Below are 20,017 nucleotides of genomic sequence, written 5' to 3'. Positions count from 1 at the left end.
TCCATAAATCTCTGATTAAAAAAAACAAAATTACAGTAATCAGGCTCCTAGAGGTGGCACAGTGGTTAGCGCTGTTGCCACAAGGCGCCGAAGACCGGGTTCGATCCCAGTCCCAGGTCACTGTCCGTGTGGAGTTTGCACATTCTCCCCGTGTCTGCGTGGGTCTCACCTCCACAACCTAAAGATGTGCAAGGTAGGTGGATTGGCCACGTTAAATTGCCTCTAAACTGGAAAAATTAAAAAAAAAGAAATCGGGCTCCTCATTTCCCATGGTTGCTTTGGTGAGCTTAACCAAGAAGCAACAGATGATGAAAGTTCTATTCTTGTTCTCAAGCCTCTGATAACTTGCATGTTATGAGTTAGAGAGGTGGTCAAGGTCACTAGAATTGACCTCCATTTCCCTTGTTAGGAATCCTCCCCCATGATTACTGACCAGCAAACTGTGCTGGAAGAACTGAAGTCTGGGCTAAGCTGTGATGTCCCCGGTGTCCCGGAAATAGTCCACTGTCACTCCTTGTTGAATTTCCTCTCTTAGAAGGATGGTTATCTGGGTTGGTTACACAGGAGTAATCAGTGCCTATAGATCCCAACCAAGAGACAGTGTCTTTAGGAGGGGAGGGAAACAATTAAATGAAGAAATAGTGACAAGCAAAGCAAGGACCACAGTATCCCAGAGATAGGAGATGATGTATCACAGTTTTAATTAGACTTTCCTATCGCTTTTATGTAAGCTCAAAGACGAAAATGAATACAAGCTAACAATCGACATTCATTTAATGCTCGTACAATTAGACCTTTATATGCTGGATTACATAGATTTGCATGGTCACCAGATCACTGTTCATCTATCATAACATTTCTGTATTTTTTTTCATAGCTGCAAAGTGTTTTCTTAAAAGTTAATTTGTTCATTAGAATGTAAGAATTACTGAGACGGCAAGCATCACCTTTAATTGACCTTGAACCGAGATGCTTGCTAGGCCGTTTCAGGGGACAGTTACGGGACAACCACATTGCTGTGGTAAGGATGGGCAGATTTCGAGAATTACAGTGAACCAGATGGCTATTTATGACAATCGAAGATAGTTTTATGGTCCCCGTTACTGATACTAGCTTTATATTTTAGATTATATTGACAGAAATTAAATTCCACCAGCTGCCGTGGTGGGATTAAATTCCTAACACCAGAGCATTAGCTGGGCCTTCAGATCACTATGAGTTCATTGAGTTCAACAACTTCAGACTGTTAACTCTCTCCGCCACCTTCGCCCCATTTTAATTTCGATCAATTTAATTCAAATTTCTTCTATCAATCTGTTTTTCCCTCACCATTGTCCCTCCACCCCATTGGGCCTGTTTCTGAAAATGAAAAAAATAAAAATCGCTTATTGTCACAAGTAGGCTTCAAATGAAGTTACTGTGAAAAGCCCCTAGTCGTCACATTCCAGCGCCTGTTCGGGGAAGCTGTTACGGGAATTGAACCGTGCTGCTGGCCTCCCTTGGTCTGCTTTCAAAGCCAGCGATTTAGCCCTGTGCTAAACAGCCCTGGTTGTCCTTTGCAACACTGCTTACCTTTGTTCTGCATTTAGAGTACCCAATTCTTTTTTTTACAATTAAGGGGCAATTTAGCATGGCAAATCCACCTACCCTTTGGGTTCAGGGGGTGAGACCCACACAGACATGGGGAGAATGGGCAAACACCACACGACAGTGACTCAGAGCCGGGATCGAACCTGGGACCTCGGCGCCGTGAGGCAGCAGGGCTAACCCACTGCGCCACCGTGCTGCCCCACCTCCTTTATTCTGCCATTAACACATTCTAATCTCTTAATTTTTTAAAAATATAAATTTAGAGTATCTAATTCTTTTTTTTTCAATAAGGGGCAATTCAGCGTGGCCCATTCACCTACCCTGCACATCTTTTGAGTTGTGGGGATGAAACCCACGCAGACACAGGGACAAGCTAATCTCTTAATGTGCCACCATCAGCACTCTTCTTAGGCCTGATCACCCCCATTTACATTCCCTTTGCCTTTTTGTCCATGACATCTTTGTCAATCTCCACCTATCATTGGCCCTCTATCCAGTCCCACTGCTCTCCCTCCACAACAGTATAAACCTGACCCTATTTCCAGTTCTCCAGCTTTAATGAGAGTCATCCAGACTTGAAGCGTTAGTTCCCTTCTCTCTCCACAGATGCTGTCTGACCTGCTGAGATTGTCCATGTTCTCTGTTTTTGGTTCCTCCAGATTAGTAGTTCAGTGACATGGCCGATATGGCACCATCTCCCTTTCTGTTGCCACATTCTTTTTTTAAAATAAATTTAGAGTACCCAATTATTTTCCTTTCCAATTAAGGGGCAATTTAGCGTGGCCAATCCAACTTGCCTGCACATCTTTGGGTTGTGGGAGTGAAATCCATGCAGACATGGGGAGGATGTGCAAACTCCACATGGACAGTGACTCAGGGCCGGGATTTGAACCCAGGGTCCTCAGCGCCGGAGTCCCAGTGCTATCCACTGCGCCACATGCCACACTCATGTTGCCACATTCTGACAATGAATGGTCTCGCAAAAGGCAGCACAATGTTCCTTTGGGTTGATGGCAGCAAGGTAAATTAATTGACCATGCACAGCCAGGAACCAGACACCAAAGAGATTGTAGGTTGGAGAAGCAGCCCAATGGTGTTGCCCTGTCTCCAATCCCTATCGCTTGTCTTGTCATGTGGGTCTTATTCCCTACCGCTCCATGTTGCCATATTCTTACACTGCACTGTAACACTAAGCCTGCCAGCCGAAGATTTATTCTAGGAATGGATGTTGCACTATGATAGGAGAGTTGAGGGAGCGCTTTTAGCTGCCTCAGCCTGGACCTGCCTCCCTAAACTCTCTGACCCAACTCTGGCAAGGCATCTTTCAAAGCCTTCTGGAGAGAAACACAGATGGGTAGGAAGTTGGCAGAAGGATGAGGAAAAAAAATGTTGATTTGATTACAGTTTTAAATAAATAAATTATACAGCCCTGGTGTAAACATATTGCATAGACTCTGCCAACAGACATAATGTGAGAGTTCTTCATCCAAAAAAGGATCCAATAAGTCTTGCCACTTATCTGAATCAGTTATATAGGGAGGAAATTCATGGCCAGAATTGTGACAAGGACTCGAGAGCTTAAGCTGATGCTAGGCTGTAGCTGTTCAGTGCCAGCATCTGAATCCCATTTCATATCTTAAAATAAACTCTACAGTTAAGTTTGAGCAGAAACTGCAATTGCACACATTGGCAAAAAAATACCATCTAGTTCTTATCCTAATTTTCATAAAATAGCTTTTTTTAAACCTTACGACGAGCAGCTGAACTGCAAATTAATATAAGAACTAGATGGTATTTTCTTGCCAATGTGTGCAATTGCACACTTCATTTCATCTGAGGAGCTGGCTAGCGTGTGGTGAGCTTCTCAGTGCATTCTCTTCCATGACAGAGAATCAAGACAAGGGAACCTCAAATAGGAACCATTTTACACAAAATTGCTTCTTCTGCTCCTTGAGTTCTCTGCCCTGAGGCAGGTCTGACCCACCGCACCAGGACCTCCACCACAGGTGGGGCAAGGAGTCCATTCCAGTCAGAACAGGGAACAAACCCAATCTTTTTTTTATATAAATTTATGAGTACCCAATTCATTTTTTCCAATTAAGGGGCAATTTAGCATGGCCAATCCACCGAGCCTGCACCTTACTTGCACATCTTTGGGTTACATAGATTTTTACATAGAATTTACAGTGCAGAAGGAGGCCATTTGGCCCATCGAGTCTGCACCGGCTCTTGGAAAGAGCACCCTACCCAAGGTCAACACCTCCACCCTATCCCCATAACCTAGTAACCCCACCCAACACTAGGGGGAATTTTGGACACTAAGGGCAATTTAGCATGGTCAATCCACCTAACCTTCACATCTTTGGACTGTGGGAGGAAACCGGAGTACTCGGAGGAAACCCACGCACACACGGGGAGGATGTGCAGACTCCGCACAGACAGTGACCCAAGCCGGAATCGAACCTGGGACCCTGGAGCTGTGAAGCGATTGTGCTATCCACAATGCTACCGTGCTGCCCTTGTGGGGACGAAGCCCATGCAAACTCAGGGAGAATGTGCAAACTCCACACGGACAGTGACCCAGAGCCGGGATCGAACCTGGGACCTCGGCCCTGTGAGGAAGCAATGCTAACCACTGTGCCACCGTGCTGCCCCCTTAGCACCAATCTGATCTATACTAGCCATCCAACCAACAGGGTCAACTAATATGCATGCTATGAAAGCTATGGACAATAATGGGGGAGGCTCCAATTTTCTTTCCAACACATGACTGACCAGGAATCTCTCCCGCTCTTACCATCTGCCAGTGGTGTATGTTGGAAGGATTTACAAGCTGATACACAACCTGTTTGGCCGAACACAACTTCTTTGGTCATCAAGAGTCCCTTTCAACACTAGTAACTGCAGCCATGGTAGAAGCAGTCAGAGTTACCCCTGCAGCACTTAAGGGTTTGGTGGAAGCAGCCTGTGTTGCAATGTTAGTTATCACTATGATCGTACTTGAGTCCGCAAGTAAGCTGATGATGTTGACCACCAGTTCCATGGCAGCAATGATGAACGCCAAACTCTGCTCAAAGCCCCATGACAAGCTGGTGCTGGATTGCTCCATGTTTCCTGCTGCTGAACATGGGTACTCTGGCAGGCCTTTCAGTGCAAACTACAAATGTTTTGTTGTGTATATCCGTGAGACAATTTCTGTAGCCTGACCTATCAAAGTCCTCACCTGAGTCATCTGTAGCAGAACTCGTGTGAACTCACTCTTTGGCACGCTGGCACCCCCACTATCCTAGTCCGTGGTCTCTCAGCAGAGCACTCGTACCCTGTGTCTCACTCTGTGCAAATCCCACCTTAATGCTGTCACTTCAGGTCTGGACGAGTGTTAAATCGCATAATGGCGTATCATAGAAGCCCTACAGTGCAGAAGGAGGCCATTCGGCCCAGCAAGTCTACACTGACCCTCCGAAAGAGCACCCTCTCTAGCCCCATGCACCACCCTACCCGCTGAATCCAGTAACCCCACCTAACCTTTTGAACACTAAAGGACAATTTAGCATGGCCAATCCACCTAACTTGCACATCTTTGGACTGTCGTAAGGTTTGGAGGGGGAGGAAACCGGAGCACCCGGAGGAAACCCAAACAGCCACTGAGAGAACCCACAAACTCCACACAGACGGTCACCCAAGGCTGGAATTGAACCTAGGTCCCTGGTGCTGTGAGGCAGCAGTGCTAGCCACTGTGCCACCATGCTGCCCTTCACCATTATGATATTTGCCTTTCTCCGCTGCTTGGCTAGGTTGGGTATCTGAAAGCAAAAGGGAACGAGGGTGCAGTGGTGAGGAGAGAGGGGAATGTAAGAGGTGCATACTTACAACATCTGCAGCTTCTTAGTCAGAGAGAGTGCGGGATGAGGGGAAGTGGGGTGTGAGGAAGATTAGATATGAGGATGCTGTCGTCTTCAATGGATTTAGCCCAGCTAACGACCAGGCTTTCAGCAATGGTTCCAGCTATAACGACCAACGCCAGGGTTAGAACCTATCTCCTGGCAGCTAAGCGCTGCCTCCTCTGTTATGCACCATCTTGTCCTGCAAGAGTGAGGAAAGTACATCAGTGAGTGTGAAGCAAAATGTTCAGGTGATGTGAATGTTATGGTTGAGTAGCTGGCAGAATATGCAAGTTGTGAGATATGGAGATGAGGCTTGGGTGTGTGCGTGTGTGTGATGTGGAGCTTTCAATGTTAAGTACGAATCCTGAATGATAGAAATTGGCAGTAGGTGAGCGGTGAGGTTGTGCTGAGTTCAGCTGCTTGTGTGGGCAGTGGTGCAGTTAGTCAGATATGGCATTAGAAAATGAATGACCTCACCTTAACCACATGTGTGAGGTCATTAAACTTCTTGCTATGCTGCATCATGGTCCTTGGGCTGCCACCAGAATCGGCACCATTGGGGCCGGCGTGGTCGGCATGGCGCAGGTCCCCCCCCCCCCCCCCCCCCCCCCCGCGATTCTCTGGCTCATATGGACCGAGCAGCCATAATAAAAAAGAGTCCCGCCGGCGCTGTTCTAACCTGGGGCGAAATTCTCCGACCCCCAGCAGGGTTGGAGAATCGCCTAGGGCCGCCGAAAGTCCTGCCCCCGCCGTGGCAGAGATTCTCCGCCACCCGGGAAGTGGCAGTGGCGGGAATCTCACCACCCCGATCAGTGAGGCCCCTGCGGTGATTCTCCGGCCCGGATGGGCCGAAGTCCCACCGCTGGGAGGCCTCTCCCGCCGCCGAGGTTTGAACCACCTCTGGAACGGCGGGATCAGCGGTGCGAGCAGGCTCCTGGGGGGGGCGGGGGGCGATCGAACCCCGGGGGGTGCCCCCACAGTGGCCTGGCCCGCGATCGGGGGCCCCCGCTCAGACTCCGGGCCAGTGCCCTGGGTGCACTATTTTCCTCCGCGGCCGCCACGGCCTCTGCCATGGCGTTAGCGGAAGAGAACCCCACATCGCGCATGCGCCGGCAGTGACGTCAGCGGCCAGCATGCGCGGACCGGCGAAAGCCTTTCGGCCAGCCCCGCTGCCGGGGGCGCCAGTTTATTGCGCCGGTCTTCTGGTGCCAACCGCTCCGGCGCGGGGCTGGCCCGACCCCTGAGTGGTTGGCGCCACTCCCCTACTCCGGGACCCTCCGTCACGCCGGGTAGGGGAGAATGCCGCCCCTGGTCTGAGCCGGCGGGACCTCGGGGTTGAAGGGTCTGGGGGCGGCCTGTGGGGGGGAGGGGGCCCGACCCCGGAGTGGGGGGGGGCTCCGATGTGGCCTGGCCCACGATCGGAGCCCACCAATCGTCAGGCCAGCCACTCTGTCTCCCGGCCTCCTTTCCTCCGCACCAGCGCCTGTACTCCTGTGCCATGTTGGGTCGGGCTGGCGCAGACAAGGGAGACACCGCGCATGCGCGGAAATCGCGCCTGTGGGACTGCACATGCGCGGGTTCACGCCGGACCCACTGCGCATGCGAGCATCCCCTGGCGCCCATTCCACGGCCGGATCAGCGCCCTGCTGCCCCCCTGTAGGGCCAGAATTGCTGATCCTGGGGACATGTTGATGCCGTCGGGAAATGCGGCGGTGTTTCCGTCGGCGCCAACACTTAGCCTCAGGATGAGAGAATCCCGCCTTGGATATCTCTCCTCATTTCCACTGCCCCACTAACAACACCAACCCCCCCCCCCCCGCCAATACCTCCGGTGCAACAATGGAAACCCTGAGTGCTAGTGCTCTCCCATAGTCAGCAATATCCTGAATGATCTCAACATCTCCCAACAGCCAGAATGCACCTTCCTTTTACGCAGTGCATTTTACTTTCAAATAATGCTAGCTCGCCGGTAGCAATATTGAGTCCCCTGCTGCTGTGTGCAGCCAATGAATAACATGCAACTATCATAACAATTAGTAGACAGCACCAAGCAGGTGTATTGTCTACAGTACATTAAGAAGATGTGAGTTAATCACTCACCACAATATCTTCACCTCGATTTCTTTTCAGTCATTATGGGATGTGGGTGTCACTAGCTGGGCCAGCATGTATTGCCCATCCCAAATTGCCCTTGAGAAGATGGTGGCGAACTGCCTTCTTGAACTGCTGCAGTTGATGTGGTGGAGGTACAGGCACAGTGCTGTTAGAGAGGGAGTTCCAGGATTTTGACCCAGCAACAGTGAAGGAACAGCGATACATTTCCAGGCCAGGATAGTGAGTGACTTGGAGGGAACTTCAGATGGCAGTATTCCTGAAATGTACTTTGCTGTGGATGTGTCAAATATCCTTATTAGATAAAGTGATGTACCCTTCACCTTGCAGGTCTGTCTATGGTGATCAGAGTGCTAACAGCATGACTAACCTGACACCAGCACCATTGGGGGAATCCTGCTGTTCACAGTAGGAGCAGAATTCCTGTGTACTGAGCCTGATTCAAGCTAACAATGCAAGGACTCCTAGAACTCTTCCTCCCCCACCGCCCCACTTCAATCACCCGGCAGTGGGGTAGTTAATACATCACGTTCTGTTTTTACAAAACCCACACAACACTTAATCAGGGTACATTTTGCTTTAAGGGAACTGCTCCAGTTATGTTGATTGGAACCTATCCAGTAATGTAAAGGCAGAGTAAGGGTTGGTTAATTAAACTGCAGCTTGAAATGAATTTATAGAGTCACTACTTGTTGGCCACTATTTGCAGCTACTACATTTAATCAGAACCATCTGAATGTGAGATTTATATGACTATCAGATGGCCCCTTCCATGTTAGTTTTCTCTGCTTTCCATGAGTGTGTCTGTCTGTGTGTGTGTGTACATCTGTGTATGTGTTTATGTGTGCATTTGGGTACATCTGTCTGCCTGTGTGTGCTAGTGTGTATTGATCAGACATGGTCGTATTGAATAGCAGACTCGACTCGATGGGCTGAATGGTCTACTCTAATGTTCCTGTGTGTGTCGGAGTGTGCGCATGTGTTTGTTTGAATGTGTGCATCTGTTTGTCTGCATGTGTGTTTGTTTGCATGTTTGCGTGTTTGTTTGTATGTACCTTCCCACATGTATGTCAATGCGACAAGATGAATCAAACAATGAAATGGTTTCTGTGCTTTCCCTGCGACTTATGCACATGGAAACTATTATGGCATTTGCACAATTCCGTTCTCTGTTTCTCTCTTCAGTATTCTCCCATTGTACCATTTTGTTTCCTCTTCTCTGTTTCTTGTTCCTTGGGTGCTGTTTGTCATGATTCCATTCTCTCACTCCAAATCTTACCATCTCAAAGGGAGGTATTTAATGCAGGCAGTGGGCGTCTCGCCCGCCTGCTGGGAAGATCCACCATCTTGAGTGGCTAGCAGCAGGCCTTCCCTGGAATCCAGGAACCCAGGGGCGGAGGCCCCCTCAGCTCCCCCCAGAGCTTTGCTGGCCAATCGGTGACTGCAGCTGTGTGTTGTAGGCAGCGCCATCGGAAGTAGTGGCAGCTGCAAAAATTGACCCAAGGGGGAGGCTGGGATCACTGAGATGCCCAGGCCACAGGTGATTAAGGGTAGGACGAGGGTCATGGGAGAGGGGGTGAGGGCATGGTGGTCACCAGGGCAGATGAGTATCAGTGGGCTCACCCTCTCTCCCGATTCTGGATCTCTTGATCAGGCATTGAGCAATGGACCCCTCTCCCCCCGGGAGCCCCCAGGCAAACAATTTGCATTCTGAACTTCCCATGTAATGACTGCCCATTGGCTGCACACCAGTGACAGTGGAAGAAGATCCTTAAGTAGACACCTTACTGCAATATTTGTTTGCAGTTTTCTGTGGTTGATCGAAGAACTCAGGATCATGAAGGGGAGGAGGCAGGGGGAATGGACGCCACTGAGAGCCACCCCTGACCTTTTTCCTGACCCCCTTTACCCCTGCTAAGCCAGCCAGCCATCCCTTCCTGCAACCTATCAATGTCTCACTCACCGGAGGCATTCATCCCTTGGGGATCCTAGGCCTCTGTGGGTACATTTCTAACAGCTGCCACTACTTGCAATAGAACTGACAGGCAGTGGAGAGGTAGCTGCTGGCCTCTGCTAGATACAGAACCCTGGCTCCCCCAGTGCCAGCATTAAATTCCACCCATTGATATTGCGAGTTTGGACCATTACATTGACCTGAGCTTTTGATCCTGTCTCAAATGCTGAGCAAATGAGACTAAAAGTCACACTGTGAACAAGTGATATTAAATGTGAGGAAGAATCTTGACTGTAGTCCCCAGATAGACTGATGCTGCCATAACCCTTTTACTGATGCTAATTTATAGTGGGGTGTAAATTTCTCCCCTCATTATGTCAGTGTGAGTGTGAAGTCAGCATGCGCCTTTATGCTGGCACTAATGATTTCACTAACGTTTGTGAAGGGATGAATCAATACCCATTCCGTTCTGTCGACACTTATAGGCCTGTTTATAAAGCAACTTTCTGGCAGTTATGTGACTCCCAGTTTTCTATTGGCACCCTCATAGCTGCTGCCCTGCTTTCGCTCACGTTAACTGGTGGAGCACCTCAACCCATTTGTTTTCATCCCATTTCATTTTAACTGTCTTTCACCATTTCTCTCTTTCTCTCTTGTCTTTCTTCATATATATTTAAACCCCCCCCCCCCCCCCATCTTATCTACCTTTCCTTACCCTTTCTCTCCTTTTCTTCCCCCTTCCCCTCCCCCCACATTTACATCTGTTACAGTTCACCCTCTGATGTTAGTTTCTCTGCTGTTTGGCCCTTCACACCTTTTGTTCTCTCTGGGGACTGCCATTAACACTCTTTCCCCTTGGTTTCTGTGGCTATTAGCACCCTGTTTCCCTGGGTTTCTGTGGCTCTGACTCATCTTTCATTCTCACTCCACAGTATAAATATTTCCCACTTTCTCTGTCTTGTAGCTTTGACAAAGAGTCACCTGGACTCGAAACATTCGTTCTTTCCTCTCCCTACAGATGCTGCCAGACCTGCTGAGATTTTCCAGCATTTTCTCTTTCGTTTCAGATTCCAGCATCCGCAGTAATTTGCTTTTAACTGGTGGAGCTGATCGGCAGACCTTCCTGCTTTACCACGATAGCTGCACACCACATAATGGCTGAGATTTTGTCCACGTCCTCCCATTCCTAATGTTGTAACTGGAACTATGCACCACTTACACACTCTCTCTCTCTTTTTGCCTTTTCCAACAGAACTATTATTAAAATTCAAAGTGCCAGCGGTGTGCAGCAAAATACATTTCATTTTGTGATGAGGGAAGGTTTACATTGGTAAACGCCACCGTCAGCTGACAATTCTGCATCACCAAATGGCCTCAAATAGAGGGACCTGCAGCACAGACACAAATTTCCTGCCCCACTACATTGCCATTAACAAAAGGCTTGTGAGAACAAAGGTGGCATGGGTTAGGGTAGGAAATAGATAACAGTCAAGGAATGTTTAAGTTATTAACAGTAGTCTAATTGGTTAAGAACATCACTGGGTGCATGTAAAGGAGAAAAAAGCGCTGATTAAGTTTTGTGTCATTTAGCATAAAGCTCTATCAAGACCTTTTTTATTGCCAAATAGCTATTAGAATTTAACAGCATGGGTGCTTTTCAAAATTAAATTTCACATGTAAATATTTCACATCACATTGGCTTTCTTTATTCATGAATGCATTGTTGCTAATTGTTGTGACTAGCTTAGTCAGAGAGTTAATTGTGCTGACATGGTTTGCAAGCATTGATGCTTACAGGGGAGTTGAGGATATTTCCTTTATTGTGGAAGGAACAATATTGTTTTAGAGTTCACTTTATTGAATCTTCATGTTGATGTCCAGTATTGTACTCACCATTCTGTGGAACGTGGCTGAACTTGCACGCTCAGCTGGCTGCAGCTTCTGTGCATTGTAAAGGACATTGCCTGAGATTACTGTCAGTGGGATATGTTGTAGGTGAACTCAAAGCCCTGGAAGGACTCTGCCAGCTTGAAATGGATACACATTCGGACACTACTCCCTTTAGGTCCCTCATTTTCTTACCTTAACTAAATGTGGCACACGTGGCACCAGGCCTTTCCCACTTCACTCTTCCTTGTCCCCTGACCCTATCCCTTGTCCTCCCCGGATCCTTTTTCCATGCCCCGGCCCCACTCCAAACACCCCCCCCCCCCCCCCCCATCAGTGTCTCACCTTTGCCAGCCCTGTGCCTCCATGCAATAGTCCATTCTCTTGCTCCCCCTCCGTTGTGCCGTAGAGTTAAACAAAGAAAACCACTCTCCTTACACACAACTGCACAAAGCCGACTGGTGCATACCACCTTTAAACCATCAGGGCCACGAGATTCTCATGTGCCGCTAACTTTATCTTGAAGGTAGGACTTTATTCAAAACTATTTTTTATTAATGAGTATTCATGGACTGCAAATGTATTAGACGTACAAATCTGCCACAAGCCAACATAATGTCTGGCACATTGATAAGTGAGATGTGCAGCTACTTTATAGCAGTTATAGGAGAACGAGCTATAGCAGAAAAACCTTCCTGTTCCAATTCAGTGGGTCAAGCAGAAAGTTACTCAGTGTCAATTGCAGAAGCATATGCTTCTTTCATGAGCTAACGAGGCAATTAAAAAGAAAGTTTAAAATCCTCCCATCACTATATATAATTGTCTCCTAAATGATGCCAAGATATTTTCCTCAACTGTAGCCTTCCCCATTTGTGGTTCACTCTTTTCAATTGAGATAAAGGCCTTCCTGATATTGGTGTTAAGTTTGCCTTGTACCTGATTAGAACGCCCCGATGTCTTACCCTTGTGGGCAAACTTAAACTAGATTTACCATTTTTTTAAATTTAGAGTATCCAATTCATTTTCCAATTAAAAGGCAATTTAGAGTGGCCCATCCACTTACCCTGCACATCTTTTTGGGTTGTGGGAGTGAGACCCACGCAGACACAGGGGGAATGGGCAAATTCCACACGAACGGTGACCGGGGTCCTCAACGTCGTGAGGCAACAGTGCTAACCATTGGGCCACCGTGGCATCCTAGGTTTACCATTTTTGTACAATTTGTTATCATGTACAAGATCCCCTCTGTCACGTCTTTTCAAGATTGAAGGAAGTTGAATCATTCTCTGGATAAGGTGCAGTGTTGGAAGCTGCTGGTCGCTGCCTTGATTGACTGGCTTGAGGAAAATGGATGTCATCTTGGAATGTGTTCCCAGTAACACTATAGAAAAACCCCAATAGATAAAAATAATCCAGTTTATTCAAACAACATAAACCAATGGCCCTTTTGATCTGACGTTACACTATTGTCGCTCTTTTTCTTATGCAAGTTGTGGAAAAGCGACCTTTAAATGCGGGCAATGCTGTGGCCAACTTTTCATCTAGAATTCACTGAACTTAATTCATGGTTAATAACCAAGCTATATTTGCCCAACTTTTGTGTTCAGAAATAATAATTCTGCAAGGTGTTAATTGTGTCTGGGGTTTATCCCGCATCCTGTTGTACTTTCACACATTCTGAATGTTTAACTGGACAGTGAGTCAGAATGGCTTGCCCAGATTTAATAAGAGAAGCTGAGATTGTGAAATTCTCAATACCATGGAGGAATTTAGTTTTTTGTCTTTTTGTTTGAATGTACGAAGCAGCATTATTGTTTTTTTGACAAGAGGCGTAGATGGATGGCTCGCATTTCATTATAAGACTTGTTTGCTCAACACAAAAGCCTCAGTTTCTCAATCCCAATTTCTGAAACTGTGGTGTTTATTCAGCCTAGTCCTTTTTTGTAATTGTTTAATACAATGCTTCATAACTATGAAGTATTGTTTATTCAGCTAAGTAGAAGAGCTCTGTATTCAGTGACTCTTTAATTTAACACCTTCCCTCGTTCGGTTACACAGGTGATGCCAGTGTCTCTGAACAGGATCAAGATTTGATGAGAAGTTCATTCTTGCAACAGAATGAGTAACTCAATCTGTGAGATGTGTAAGTGCTGCATCTACAGAGCTAAATCAGAAGCCTGCAATCAGTGGCACAGCAGCACAGTAGGTAGCACTGTTGCTTCACAGCACCAGGATCCCAGGTTCGATTCCTGGCTTGGGTCACTGTCTGTGTGGATTCTGCACGTTCTCCCCATGTCTGCGTGGGTGTTCCAGTTTCCTCCCACAGTCCAAAGATGTGCCGGTTAGGTGGATTGCCCTTGGTGTCCAAAGTGGTTGAGTGGGGTTGCTGGGTAGCGGGGATGGGGTGAGCGTGTGGACTTGGGTGAGGTGTTCTTTCCAGGAGCTGGTGCGGACTCGATGGCCGGGAGGCCTCCTTCTGCACTGTAAATTCTATGTAAATCTAACTTTAAAGTGATGTGGTTTGGCTTAAAGAGTGAGGAAGAGGCATTTTAAGCTGGAAGATTGAAACCATCACCATTGGCCTCGGCAAAGAGTGGAGCCTAATTAGTACAGGCCTGTGGCAAAGCTTACATCAGTTTCCCTGAAATAAGTGGTTTCTCCGTAAGAATACGGGGAGACTCGCTTTTTTCTAAAAGTCAAAAATTAGTGAAATAATAGCTATCTTGTTTGAGTTCACAATAACTTGAGTGAAATGTAAAAAATGAAGTGAAAACAACACATTACAGCTAAGGAATTATAGTTGATCAGAGAGACAAGTGCTTAACATGTTTTGTGTAAAATTCCTTGGGCTAAGGGCAGCATGGCGGCACAGTGGTTACCACTGCTGCCTCACGGAGCCAAGGACCCGGGTTCAATCCCAGCCCGGGTCACTGTCCATGTGGAGTTTACACATTCTCCCCATCTCTGTGTGGGTCTCACCCCCACAACCCAAAAAGATACGCAGGGTAGGTGAATTGATCACGCTAAAATTGCGCCTTAATTGGAAAAAAATTGGATACTCTAAATTTATATATTTTTTAAACTCCTGAGGCTATATTCAAAATTTCAATGGGAAAATAGCAGCCTGAGGGTGAATCATTCATTTTCATTCATTAGCGATTTCTAGACTAAAAAGAAAAGCACAGTGTCAGGTCAACTGAGTAATAAATGCTTTACCATACTTGATTAGCAATTAAGTCCTTGTAACTCAAATTCTGTTCCGTGACATAAGGAGACATCACACCTTCACGTTTATTGTTCGGTAAGTTATAAATTGAAAGTGGCATCATGTTGGATGTATATACTGTCCCAACACAAACATATCTGGATACACGTTTAGCTATTCATTTTTCACAGCAATGCAGAAAAGGATCAGATTTTCAAGCGCGCATGGAAGAAAGTACATAAAAGCAGATTACTGTGGATGTTGGAATCTGAAACAAAAACAGAAAATATTGGACAATCTCAGCAGGTCTGACAGGATCTGTGGAGAGGGAAGGGAGGTAACGTTTCGAGTCTGGAGGACTCTTTGTCAAAGCTGGAGAGAATTGGAAATTGGGTCAGATTTATACTGTTGTTGCGGGGGTGGCATGGAGCGGTGGGGCTAGACAGGAGGCTAGCGATAGGTGCAGATTTTTTTTTTTTTAATTTAGAGTACCCAATTATTTTTTCCAATTAAGGGGCAATTTAGCGTGGCCAATCCGCCTACCCTGCACATCTTTGGGTTGTGGGGGTGAAACCCACGCAGACACGGGGAGAATGTGCAAACTCCACACGGACAGTGACCCAGGGCCGGGATTCGAACCCGGGTCCTCAGTGCCGTAGGCAGCAATGGATAGGTGGAGATTAACAGGGATGTTGTGGACAGAAAGACAAAAGGAATATAAATGGAGGTGATTAAGGTTAAGAAGGGTGTTGATAGTGGCATATATAGAACGTGTGAATGGCAGAACAAAGTTGAGCAGTATTTCAAAGGATAACTAGGAACAAAGTGGTTAGCACAAATACTTCACAGTTCCAGGGTCCCAGGTTCGATTCGCGGTTTGGGTCACTGTCTGTGCGGAGTTAGGTGGATTGGCCATGATAAATTGCCCATAATGTCCAAATTGCCCTTCGTGTTAGGTGGGGTTACTGGGTTATGGGGATAGGGTGGAAGTGTGGGCTTGGGTAGGGTGCTCTTTCCAAGAGCCGGTGCAGACTCGATGGGCCGAATGGCCTCTTTCTGCACTGTAAATTCTATGAAATCTATGAAATGGTCCAAGTGGGGTGGGGGGAGGGGGGACAATGGCGAGGGGAAAAAACAGATCTATGAAAGAAATGAAAATAAACTGATAGAAATAAAAAATGGGGTGAAGGTGGAGGAGAGGGTTCACAGTCTGAAGTTGTTGAACTCAGTGTTAAGTGTGGAAGGCTGTAATGTGCCTAATCGGAAGATGAGGTACTGTTCCTCCAGTTTGCGCTGGGCTTCACTGGAACATTGCAGCAGGCCAAGGACGGACGTATGAACGTGAGAGCAGAGTGGTGAGTTGAAATGGCAAGAGGCAGGATGGTCTGGGGCCTGCTTGCGGACGGAACAAAGTAATATTTCTGTTTTCAGGTCGAATGGTAGCACAAGATGTTTCTTCTGAGTGTTAAGGAACCAAATTCAGAGTGAAATGAGCTGTGCAAACTGCCTTCTCAATACCACTCAGCTGTCCAACTGGTTGAAGCTAGCGTCTTGTGCTCTGAAGCCATTGAACAGTGTGCTGAAAGCAAGCTGACTGTCCAAATAGCTGAGGATGCACCTCCTCAGTTTTGTACTTTAGAAAAAGCACACAAAGTTTAATCTGCAAGGTGGACGGAGTTACGAAAGTGAAACATGTTCTCATTTTTCAGAGGGCATGATAACAATGAAAAGGACACTCTTTATGGAAATGTATTGTCAATTTGACACAAAAGAAAATCCCTTTGAACCAGGATGTTAAGGGTACAATCCTGCGCTTTAACCCTAATGACATCTTGCCTGCTGTTTTACAAACAAACTTGAGAGATTTTTTGATGATGCTATCCTTTTAACATTTTCCTAGTTTACTCTAGTAGGAGTCTGTATTGAAACTTAATGTAACTGCATTAACACGGCTCAGCACATTTGCCTTGCTCTGGGGAATACTATTAATGAAACTGGATGTGAAGGACAGTGATTAAAATGCTAATGCATCACGTCACTGACCCCTCAAATGTAGGAGTACTTCTGCAATGATCAACTTCATGAAATGGTAAGATCAGAATTAATGAAATGGCAGTCTGACCTGTACCAATAAAAAAAAAGTTAAAATCCCAAACACGGCCATCTGGCGAAAATATAAAAGGGCAGAAGTGAGAAAAATCAAAGAATCCCTCTTCTCTCGTGACAGGAATTCTAACATGTTCTCTCCCCCCCCCCCCCCCCCCCCCCTTCCCTCCACCTCCCCCTCTCTTTCAGCCCCATGACGACAGCCCCAGCATTCTGATGGCCACTCCCAAGATGTTGCTTCCATCAGCCAGCCAGCTGCCACCAGGCACCCCACTCTCAGTACACCATCAGATCCAGCTCCTTCAGCAGCAACTACAGCAGCAGCAGCAGCAGACACAGGTGGCTGTCGCTCAGGTAAGAAGGAGCCAGCGCGTGAGGCCCTTGGTGTGGGAGTTCTGCACAGCATTAACCCACAGACTCAACCATTCTTGAGCTGTAATGATTCCAACATCGCTTCAGTGGACATGGGGAGCGAGGAGGATTTGTGTAGGTGGCTCAATTAGAGAGAAGCAGCAGTTTGATTGACCAACTGCCCTCTTTCTGTGCTGTAATTTATGCAACTGCTCTTTAGAAACCTTCTACTGATTGAATTGGTGTTGTCACGCTCCAGTGTTACACAAAGGTGCTGCCTGGTATGGAAGCATCACAATTAGGATGACTTCATCTTTCCTTGTGTGCTTGTTACGTTTAAATGGATCTGCTGGTATGGTACAGGAGCTGAAACAGCAGTATATAATACATTTCAAAATCTTTTTTGATGTAATGTGTTTTGCCAAGAATGAAACGTGAAAGATTGGAGAACAAGATGACCAGGTGAACATAATGAATGAATTATTCCTTTTGTTTTCTTTTGAAGTTAAAGCATCTTCTTTTCTCTGTGCACTGATTTTTCTCCCTTTCCTTGCTCTCTTTGATGAGCTCTGGTTCGAAGGACAGCACGTACTATCCTCTAATTTATGCACCATGTAACCATCTTCATATTTGACCGTGGCTTCTCGTCTCCCTCTCCTTGTAATCTCCGACAGCCTTACAGCCTTCCGAGATCTCTGGCCTCCCGTTAGCCATCAGAGCCCTAAGCTCTGGAGCAAACCAGATTTTTTGAGCTCCCTGTTTGCATTCTCACTCATTGACCTTCGTCATACCTAGACCTGGATTTCCGGGGCGTTGAAATGACTCCGGAGCCATTTAAAAATGGCAAGCGGGACCCAATTCCAGGACTCCCGTCCCCAGTCCCGGCTTCCTCCATTTTTGCTGGCATGGGATAAAGGTGCAGTTAATGAGTCCACACCTTGCAGTCCCAGCCTGGCCAGTTCAATTGCGGGGGGGGTCGGGGGGGGTCGGGGGGGGTCTCCCCCCTCCCCCCATCCCAACACATGAACTCGTACTTCATGGCTTCTTGGAAGAGTTGTGAAACATAGTCTGGAATCGGGTTCAAAACCTTACACATGCCCCTTCTGTGCCCCATGTTTTCAACTCCGTGCCAGCTCATGTACCCCAGGGAACTCCATAGCCCCTCAAACCCTCCATTTTAACTCATGAGCTTTCCATACCCATTCACACTGTCTACACTAAGTACAAAACAAATGAGCAATCAGTAACAATGGCATGAGTGGAACTGGTCAGAAAAAACAATTCATCCATTCATACATTTTCTTATGAAAATAAAAACAAGAGTCAATCAGACAGATCATTAAAGTATCAATAACAGAGGCTTCAAACACTTCACACCTCTTAATCTTATGCAAATAAACATTGAGACATTGACAAGAAAGTTCACAGAAAGAATAACTTATTACAACCACTTAAAGATGCCAATCAAGCAAATTCTCCAGTTATCAAAACAGATTCCATACTAGGATGATCCTTTTATGAATCTGGGTTCTCATTGAAGCATACCTAATGAGGTCAGGTATATGAACTCCTTCATTGGAACTAGGTGGCCTCATGCATGGCTCATTTTTTCAGTACATCGTGAATCAGGTGGAATATAGATAAGATGCTTTGAATTTACCTTTCAGAGGGTTCCTGAATGGCCAGGGCAGCACGGTAGCACAAGTGGCTAGCACTGTGGCTTCACAGCGCCAGGGTTCCAGGTTCGATTCCCCGCTGGGTCACTGTCTGTGCGGAGTCTGTACGTTCTCCCCGTGTCTGCATGGGTTTCCTCCGGGTGTTCCGGTTTCCTCCCACTGTCCAAAGACATACAGGTTAGGTAGATTGACCATGATAAATTGCCCTTAGTGACCAAAAAGATCAGGAGGGGTTACTGGGTTACGGGGATAGGGTGGAAGTGAGGGCTTAAGTGGGTCGGTGCAGACTCATGGGCCAAATGGCCTCCTTCTGCACTCTATGTTCTATGTTCTACAAGGGGTCATTGGGGTTGGTATGGGGTATGAGTTAGCATGGAGGACATGAAGGTGGCATGGGAAATGGAGGGATGTGGGAGATGAGGACTAGAGGACCAACAACCTTTTATACAACTGGAACAAAGTTCCAGGGCACCAACGTGGGCCTTCAAACCAGACCACCTTGGCACTTGGCAGCCTTTGTAATTGCCTGCATCTGCTTCCGGGTTTGGCAGGCTCGAATGTATCCCACACCCACTTCCCAGAGTGAAGATCACAACATTGAGGGACCTTTCTACTAATGCAACTATTTCCAACGAAGGGGATAAACTGGACACGTGCCACTAACATGATGTCTGCTCAAGCAGAAAGCCAATCAGGCACCAGCCTAATTCCATTTTTCAGATTACTTTTGGCAATACCATTAACTCATTTTGTTTAATGACATAAATGAATGAGTTCAGAGAGTTTGCCAGGTTTTGCATTTCAAACCCAATGACCAGATGATACACATTGTGATGAAAACAAGAATATGCAGACAGCAGAGTCGAATTTCCACTAACAAGGCCACCAGCTTGAGTCTGAAAATTTCCCAGCACGCCACTCCTATCTTGGTGGAAAAGTTGCTGTCTTTACTGATATATCGAATGAAAATGTTGGCCTCTCTATCTGTCCTGATTCAGAATCTCCCTTGTTTTCCTTACTGTCACTCTGTTGTCATATTATTATTTTTTTAAATTTAGAGTACCCAATTCATTTTTTTTTCCAATTAAGGGGCTAAATTGCCTGTCCTACCCTGCACATCTTTAGGTTGTTGGGGCAGAGCCTACGCGAAGACGGGGAGAATGTGCAAACTGCACATGGACAGTGACCCAGAGCCGGGATCGCACCTGAGTCTTCAGCGCCATGAGACAGCAGTGCTAACCACTGCACCACT

General features: G+C 46.8%; 1 protein-coding gene across 3 annotated transcripts in view; it reads left to right on the top strand.

Annotated features, from left to right (window-relative positions):
* nos1apa (nitric oxide synthase 1 (neuronal) adaptor protein a) overlaps positions 1-20,017 on the top strand; it is a 452,025-nt gene that overhangs the window by 398,444 nt on the left and 33,564 nt on the right. For all 3 annotated transcript variants that reach the window (XM_038794907.1, XM_038794908.1, XM_038794909.1), the window contains one exon: positions 16,928-17,092. In XM_038794907.1, coding sequence (XP_038650835.1) covers positions 16,928-17,092 — 165 coding nt within the window. The remainder of the gene's footprint in view (positions 1-16,927; positions 17,093-20,017) is intronic.

Source organism: Scyliorhinus canicula, chromosome 4, assembly GCF_902713615.1.
Source record: "Scyliorhinus canicula chromosome 4, sScyCan1.1, whole genome shotgun sequence".
In the NCBI taxonomy this organism is placed as follows: domain Eukaryota; kingdom Metazoa; phylum Chordata; class Chondrichthyes; order Carcharhiniformes; family Scyliorhinidae; genus Scyliorhinus; species Scyliorhinus canicula.
This window is presented reverse-complemented; position numbering and strand designations above follow the sequence as displayed.